Source organism: Girardinichthys multiradiatus, chromosome 10 (assembly GCF_021462225.1).
Source record: "Girardinichthys multiradiatus isolate DD_20200921_A chromosome 10, DD_fGirMul_XY1, whole genome shotgun sequence".
Taxonomy (NCBI): Eukaryota; Metazoa; Chordata; class Actinopteri; order Cyprinodontiformes; family Goodeidae; genus Girardinichthys; species Girardinichthys multiradiatus.
In genome coordinates, this window is record NC_061803.1 from 10,924,045 (window position 1) to 10,933,099 (window position 9,055).

General features: G+C 40.1%; 1 protein-coding gene across 1 annotated transcript; it reads right to left on the minus strand.

Annotated features, from left to right (window-relative positions):
- Positions 1-3,214: 3,214 nt before the first annotated feature.
- Positions 3,215-8,110, minus strand: LOC124875566. Its single transcript, XM_047377786.1, has 2 exons — positions 7,986-8,110; positions 3,215-7,681 (listed from the first exon to the last, which is right to left on the minus strand). Exon 2 carries the CDS (start codon positions 6,574-6,576, stop codon positions 5,590-5,592), a length of 987 nt encoding a protein of 328 aa, XP_047233742.1. The 5' UTR covers positions 6,577-7,681; positions 7,986-8,110; the 3' UTR covers positions 3,215-5,589.
- Positions 8,111-9,055: the final 945 nt, after the last annotated feature.

Here is a 9,055-nt window from a genome sequence, read left to right on the forward strand (position 1 = left end):
GTGTGGCTACTGAAACTGAACTCTGCTGTGCAAGAAAATGATCACAGTTAATTCCTGATTTAATAAAGAGGCATTTACATTTTTACAAAAGCCTAGTTTGATTTTAGTAGCTTTTTTCCATTAATAAATTAAACAATAATTTGAAACCTCGAGTTTGTATTTACTCATTGTATGTTTGACTGATATTTAATTTGTCGATGATAATCTATAACATCTATTTGTGACAAAAAAGCAAAAACAAAATCCGTACAGGACAAATACGTTTTACAGCAATGTAATTTGAATCCATTTTCTAATTCATAAAATAATGAAAGCTTTTCTAAACTTCTAAAAATAGAATTATGACTTTTCACTTCTTTAGAAATATACATGTGCTTTGATAAATGATCAAAAGTAGAATTTTAATGTCTCTCAGTGCATAGATGTGGAATGTGAACTGTGAAGACACATTTTTGTTCTTATAAACATAAAACATACTTTTGGGAAATTTAAACATACTTTGTAACTTAAAAATTATTGACAGTTTTCTTCCCTTTAATTACTTTCAAAAGTATGCATATAAATGCATAACACATACATTTTAGAGCTAACTGAAATCGCAGTACCGTTACACAAAAATGTATTCATCAACTTGAAACAAGAACATCTGAACCACATAAATAAATACATTTAAAATAAAATTATGTAATAAATCAAAGCTTTGAATTAAACGATATCTTTTTGAAAACTTGCAAATATGCAACAGTAAATTCAGAAACTGACAAATTAAAAAAATTTTTACCCATTGATTTATCCATTATTTAACACTGCGGATCGGATCATGAGGATAGCAGCTAAAGCAGACCCTCCGACCTTCTTCTACACAGATTCCTCACCCTGCTTATCTGAAAAGTCTCTGAGTCATGCCCAAGCCAGCCATGTTATGCCATCTCCAGCAACCACAGACAGGTAGAGGGCATCATTACCAGGTGTATGAGATAAGGAAGGATGAGTATCTATACTACTCTGAGATTCTCACATTGTTAATTGAAGCAAGTAAGCTTATTTCAGCTGCTGAGAACTCATTTTTTCACTTGGTAACCACAGCATATGGGCATATTTCATGTGTGACTTTAACAGCTGTGTGGTCCCTGTACAAAATAGTTTTAAATTTAATTAAGGGTAAGTTAGCAAATCTCAACTTACTCGCCTGGAATGCCCAATGTTTCAGTGACATCAGTTTTAGTTCTGACACTCCCCTTAATGGTCTGTAGAGACTCCTTACTCAGCACTAGAGTGATAATTTGAGACATCTAAATATTTTAGATGTTCTCATTTTTCAAGGAGTTCATGACACTATGCACTGTTACAAGGTCCCCAAGATCTTTGGAAGAGAATCATGGGCAACGCACATAGCTTGCATGAAAACGGGCCTCCAAAAATATACCTCTGTTATTTTCTGTTAAAAAACTAGCAGACCCTAGTCAGGGACTGATACACCAAGGTGTGGTGTCCAGTGATCCAAACCTGTTTTATACACAATAGTTAACTATTCTGATAAAACTACCACAGCTGAGTAATCTGCTCTGTCTTGACACTGTTCAGCATGACATGTCAAATGTAAATTAAAAGCAGCAATTTAAATATGTCATGGCACTCCCAGTGTGTGCTCCCAATCAGGTCCACAGCATCAAAAATCCTGCACTGCACTTCACAGTGTGCATGAAGTGCTTTTCAAAATATTCATCATTTGTTTACAGTGTATACACATGGAATGTTTGTTGCTAAAAAGCTTAATCTTTGTCTCATCAGACTAAAGAACATGCTTCTGTAAATGTTTTCATAGTGTTTAGCAAACTTCACGCATTTTTGTTTATGATGGTAGGACAGAGACTGGCTGTTTGCAAGCTTCCCTACCACCCGTTGACATGTTGATAGCATCTAACCTTGCCATTCTCCGCCCTGTCTGTGGTGACAATACAGTTTTTAAAACTTTACAACTACTGCTCTGACTGTTGATGTGGGAAAGATGAGGCCACATAATCCATTCCGACTTATCGACACATATGCCTTACCTAAATGACATGAAGAATAGCGTAGAGATATGGACTTCTGGTGCAAATCATCGGAAATAATGGATTTCTAAGAAGTTCCTGGCAATCTGATCAACTTAAAGTATATATAATACTTAATAATTTCACTAAAATATAAAAAATACTTTAGTTACATTTTATATACATTGTTAGAAGCATCTGATTGTGGCCCCAGTTATTGAATAATAAATATTTTCTTAAAATGGAATTTTTTCTCCACCAAAGAAATGTCATCTTTGCGCAGTTTCCTATCTGGTTTCCCATTTGTTAGTTTGAAATTGCAGTACTCCCGATAGCTCAGATTTGTTACATTCTGCAGAGATACAGTTGAAACCAGATACTTACATAAACTGTGTCAAAGGAAGCAAACTTTTTTTTTTCTCACTGTCTGACATTAAATACCTAACTAAAGGAATTAGCAATACTATTTATATATACTAAATTCCAGAAAAAAGTGAGAAAGATCATTTTATGTGATGTTTTATAACTTTTAGGGTTCAGTCAGGTACAATGTACAGCTGCCTGTACAGTTGTCACGTTCTTGTGTTCACACTATTATATACAATTAAAAACAGCATAGGAATATTCAGCCACGGTTCAGGAGGGGATGGGTTCTGTGTCCCAGAGATGAACGTGTTTTGGTGTCAAATAGTCATATTAACCCCGGAACAAAAGTAAAAATACTTAGTGAAAATGCTGACTGAAGCTGGTTAGAAAGTGTCATTATCCACAGTGAAATGAGTCTTGTATTGACATGGACTGAAAGAGCAAGAAGAGGCAGAGAGGAAGAAGCCACTGCTCCAAATGTGACGTGAAAAGCCAGATCACAGTCTGCAAAATCATTCAGAGACAAAAATTTAGAATTTTGGAGACACGCCTGTGGTCTGTAAGTATTTGGCCATAATGACAATTGTTACATTTGGAAGAAAAAGTTAGAAGCCTGCAAACCTGAAAACCCCATCCCAATTTGTAGAAGGATACCCAGAACCCTTCAACCAAGTCCTACAGTTTGAAGGGAAATTCTTCAAAACATTAAGAAAATCTATTGAAACTTCTGAACTAAAAAAAAAACTTGAACGAACACACACACACACAATATCTAGCCTGTACAAGACAAAGGCCTTCAGGGACAAAACATTTATTAGCTTCTAATAAATAATAATGAGAAATTCAGGATAATTAACCTGATATCCAAAACAGTTTCCTACTTCAAAGCAGCAGCATGAGGATATGTGAGCTTCAAAGAAACCAACGCAGACAAGGCACCACACACTCATATATTGAAATAATAGCTGACAAAGATCCTCAGCATTTGTGTCAGTGTGATGCTCAGTGGCACCCAAAGCAGCGCCTTTACTAAAGCCTCCAATTTAATTTGTGCTGATGGGCCTGGGACTCTCTGCGATCCGAGGAGGCCCACTAATGCAAGCGGCAGTCTGCCCTAATGCATCGACTTGAAGGGAAGATGTGTGTGTTTATACGTGTCTGTGTTGGGACGGGGGGAAGGGTTAGGTTGCAGCTAGTGGGCACTTGCTGAGGTAAGACCACAGTGACAGTGAGCAGCTGTGAGAACTTTGATTCTAGCTCGATAGGAGTCAGTGCAATGTAAGAGCATTTCAAAGGTTTTACAAAGGGGTGTTGCAGGGCTCTGATTAAATGGCAACTATGTGTTGATCTCAGCAAGAAGCTGCAGGTGGACAAAAGTGTTTAAGTCATTTATGAAACTCTTTGATCCACAGTACTTAGGGTTGGTTTGGATCCAGCTAAGACCATTAATCAGCTGGTAGGTTTTGAGAAACTGGATTACTAAAATGTAAAAAAAAAAGTTATAAGTTTGTCAAAATTGATAGTTCAAAAACGTATCTTGAGATTCCACATACTGGCAACTTGTCAAGGGTGTACACCCTTTACCCAATTACCACTGGGAGAAACCCCTCCCCAAATCCTTGTGAAAAATAAAGGATCGTCATGATTTGAGAGTGTTTAAGTTTTTGGTTTTTTCTCTGATTCTGATTATGTTCTCCAAGTTGTGTTTTGGATTTTGCTTCTGATCATTGTTTTCCAGGTGGTGCCTTCGTTATTTTCTTAGGCTTAGTTTTTTATGACTCTTGTATTCTGTTCACAGCACATTTTAGTTTATGTTATATCTGTAAGATGTTCCTTAGGTTTGATTGTGTCCTTGTATTCCTGTTCAGCCCGTTCATGTTCTTGTTTCCACTCCCAGCCACAGTCAGTTTGCAACCAGCTTCATTCGGTCCACCTGCACTTCAGTGGATCAGTATAGGTGAATCAGTCTCTTGCTTCACCTATACTATGCCCCATATATACTCCTCTGTTCCGTTCACTTGTGGCTGGTTTATTCTGTTGTCTTCCGTTTTGCTGTCCATGCCACAACTGTGTTTTTGCCAAGCCACGCCTGTTTTATGTCCATTCCTGTTTGCCTTGCCAAACCAATCTGAGGATTTCAGGCAATCATCCATGTAGAAGTTTCGCTCTACAGTGGAGATGGTATCTGCATCAGTGTGATCTTATGCACACCTCCTCAATGCAAAATTTGCTGCGCTTGGAGGCCACACTCCACCAAAGCGGTGGGACGTCATCCGATAAGTAACTACCTCATTGTTAGGATTGTGGTCCTTCCACCATAGGAACCGTAGCACATCTCTGTGTTCCGGAGTTACATGTATCTGATTGAACATGTCCTCAATGTCCGCCATTACAGCAACAGGACCTTGTCGGAAGCGGATCAGCACATTTATTAATTTGTTTGTCAGATCTGGTCCCTGGTGGATGATGTCATTGAGAGATATTCTGTCGTATGCTGTGCAGTCAAAGACGACTCGCACCTTTCAGGCTTGCGAGGATGAGTCACTGGGTGATGTGGGAGATACCAAGTTTTACCATCATTGCGGTCAGGTGACAAGGCTGGGAGCTCTTTTGCATATCCTTTATCAATGGTTGACTTCATTGACTTCACACGTCTTTCAGGTATGGGTCCTTTGTTAATATGCGTTCCAGTAGTTGTAGTCTTCGTGTTGCTAAGTTGATATTGTTAGGCAGCGTCACTGCTTCTTTCTTAAAGGGTATGTCTAAGGTATAGTGTGAGCCTTCTTTGGTAAGTGAGTTTTCCCACAGTTTAATCACCTTGTGGTCATTGATTGACAGATTGTTTTCTTGAGCGGGGTCATCAAGTTTCCAAAATCTTTCCACCTGTGTCTGCAGATTTTGGTCTAACTTGAGGAAGTAGGCCTTAGCCTTCCTACCTTCTTTGTAATCAATGGGTCCATTTATTGCCCAGCTGAGTACTGTTCTGGTAGCGTAAGGGTCATTACCACCTCCTACGCGGTACTCTTCAGCTCTGAGAAGACGAGGAGCATCTTGTCCAATGATGAGGTGTACATCACTGGACTTGATGCTGGGAATGGGGATGTCTACTAGGTGATCCCATCTGGCTGCCTTGTCTGGTGTCGCGAGACAGCCAAGTCCTATGTTTAACTTCTTGAGTGTTCTCACACCATTAAGCGTGTAGATGCTGCCATCGTGCAGAGTCAATCTCAAGATCCACACTTCGAGTAGATATGCCTTCTTGGCTCCCTCCTACTATATCAAGGTCTAACCTTGCAGCCTTGCCTTTGACCTTGAGCTTCTTGGTCAGTTCTTCTGACACTAAACTGGTGTTGGCTCCAGGATCAAGTAATGCATATGTGACAGAGCTGATGTTTGTAGCTTTACCCCTAATGACCACAGGAACAATAGGTAAACAAACTTTACCATTTGCAGTTCCAGCGAATCCACATGTGACATTAGGTGATTTAGTAGGTTGTGTTTGTTGGGTAGTTCTATTGTCATCAGTGGTGTCCTGGCCTGCTATTGTATTCTGTCTGTTAGTGTGGTTAGGATGCAGGCATTTGTTATGTTTCTGTCCACAGCCAGGCACATTGTACACCCGGTTGCGTGTGCAAATCGTGGCACTGTGCCCAATCATGAAACAGTTTTGGCACAGGTTTTTTTCTTGAACAAACACAAGGCGCTCTGGCACTGTTAGTGATCGCAAGCCAGGGCACTGGTTTAAGAAATGGTACTCCGAGCATTTAAGATATTTTAAATAAGCTGGCTGCTTGGTACCTGTGGACTTATTCTCCTGGACTGCAGCCGCTTTGATAGTGGTGGGGTAGTTTTGATGATGTTTCTTTGAGACTTTGGTAGGTGATGTAAAGTTGTTTGGCTTCTCCTGCTTCTTGTAGCTAATTAACCCACCAAAGACTGAATCAGATCTCTTTTCAGCCTCTGACTCTACAAAGCTGACAACGTTGTCGAGTTTCGGTAGACATCCTTCTTTTGTGATGTCGTAGTTTTTATTTAGCCACTTGGCCCTGAGATCTGATGGTAGCTTGCTAATTATCTCAACTAATGGGCAGCGGCCACTGGGCTCTTCCTCACATTTCATGGCAGAAATCTTGTCCTTACAGCCTCTCAGTTGGTCTGCAAAGTCTCTGAGTTGCATATTGTCTCATATCTCTTTAAAGTTCAAAACCTTTTCAACCCAAGCTTTGGAGCCAAACCCAAATCTTGATTTTAGTCTGTCAAGTGCTTCCTTAAACCCGTCCTGGGATTGGGGTTGTATAGACAGTGACTTATAGCATCTCGAGCTTTTCCTTCTGTGTACTGGTGAAGACGAGTTATCTTTTCTTCAGCAGAAACAGACTCTTTGTCCACCATTGCGGTGAAAAGCCTCATGAACTTCCAATACTGGAGGGGGTCACCATCGAACTTGATCAGATCTGTTGGTGGGAGCCTGAGAGAGACTACTTGGGCTTGATACTGCTGCCTCGAAAACTAGCAGTTGCGAGATCGAATAATCTGCTATCTAGGACAGCGATGGTTGTGTTATAGTAGGGATTTTGCCAGTTTTAGGTGTAGAATGGAGATCTGCAGTTAGGGCTTGCATCTTTTGCTGATTATGTCAGCCTTGCGATATATTCGCTGGAGTTCCAGCTCAAATTCCTCCTTGTTGAGTCTAAGCAACAGCACAAAGTTTTACTTTTCTTTCTTTCTTAGGGCTTGGAATTTCTTTAGTTCTGTTGATGTGGAATCTTCATCATTCATATCAGCTGGAGGTTCACTGAATAAATCAACTTGAGTAGAGACATCCGACTCATCATCAACATATGTATGAACACTAGCTCCATCTTCCTCTTCTTGCAGCCAGGCTAGAGCTTCATGACGCACATCATGAACGTTCATCAAGATAAGCTTCTCATAAGCATCAGACTCTTCTTAGTCGATATCATCGGTGAGCCGAATATGATAACATCTATGTGCCTCCTGAAGCTGTGCGAGGGCTAGGTCGAGGCTCTGCAGCTCTGACTTTAATTCTTCTGGCTTATTTTCTCTGATTTTTTCGTTTGCAGATGTTATCTTAGTTACAGCTGCTTTAGCTTGTCCTCTCTTCCTCTTTAGCGGTGCAAGGTCTATTTCTCCCGCAGAATCTTTAGTTTCAGACATGGTTGCCTCGTGTTTAACTTTATGTTACAAAGAACATAAGATAGCCGTTGTTGTTGTTGTTGTTATTTATTGCCAAGAGCTTTCACACGGACATGCCGGTTAAACTGTAGATAAATTAAAAAGCAAAATGTCAATACTTAGTATTGCAATATTCAAATAAACATATACTTAAACATATCTTGATTTAACCAACCAGTTATAAAGCACAGAGTTTACTTTTAGAACACTTCACAATATAATAAACATCAGCATTTAAATAGCACAGTGCAGCAAACAACAGCTAGTATTTAGCTAATTAGCTGCTACCCGCTGGCATCTTATTAGCTCTAAGCAAATTCGCCAAACCCACACTAAGAACAAAAAACAAAACATATCTCCCCACAGCTTACAACATTAATATAAACTCACCACATTGAGCAACACTCATGAACACAAGTAAGATAAGATGTTATGGTAGATTCAGCTTGTTGGTTTCAGCTAACGGCGACCTAAGCGCACTTCCGGTCCGCCGTCAGTCTTACTTCCGGCTCGGGTCAACTCACCTACACCAATACAAAGCAACTATAAAGCCCTCTAGCGGAATGGGAGGAGTGAATCCAACTGTGGGGGTTGTGGTTGACCTCTCTCTCAAGTTTCTGTCTCCAAAGATGTCTACCATTTTAAGCTCCTGTTCTTGAGTTCATTGAAGGGACTGAGGTTGATCTGCCTACTCAATCGACAGTCTGTGTACTCTCTGTCCCATCTGGTCACTCTTCTGAGAGTGGTTGCTGCTTTAACTGGCCTCCATGTCAGCCTCTATAGTTTTCTTTTTTTATGGGAGCCTGTGGTCTATGGGATTCCCTACCTAGATTCCCTACCTAGCTCCAAAAGTTGCTCCTATAGCCGTCACACTGACCCGTCAAGCTCCGATTTCTGTGGTTTCCGAGCTTGCCCTTGTAGGTGTGGCATTAGTACCTGCGGTCTTCAGACTGGCCTACTGTGCTTCGACAATGATTTCTGTGGAGTTTAGTTCGGCCAAGCACCAACATGAAATCGCCCTATTATATAATTTAATACATCAGTCTCATATATTTCACCATTACTAAACAACCTTTTGTCAATCTGACAAATTATATTCCTTTCCCACTGAACAATCAGTTTTATACATTCAAATACATACATATTCAAATAAAAACACTGATCCAAATTTAAAGCTTTTTGGCTAGAATAAAGATAGAATAAAATACTTTGGAGGCGATTGTGGCTCTGCGGGAAGGGTAGTCTTCTTGCAATCTGAGAGCTGTGGGTTCGATTTCAGCTTTCTTTGCGACATGTCGATGTGCCACTGGGCAAAGAACTTCACCTCAAGTTGCCTACCGAGCTGAATGACAGAGGTGAATGAATGTGTCTGTGATTGTAAGTGAGACTGGGTGAATGTGGCTCTAGTGTAAAGCACTATGAATATTTGGTATGACTGGAAAAGCGCTATATAAGTTCAA

Excerpts from the sequence above, each read along its gene's own strand:
- LOC124875566 (XM_047377786.1), bottom strand. The coding sequence starts at position 6,576 with ATGCAACTCAGAGACTTTGCAGACCAACTGAGAGGCTGTAAGGACAAG.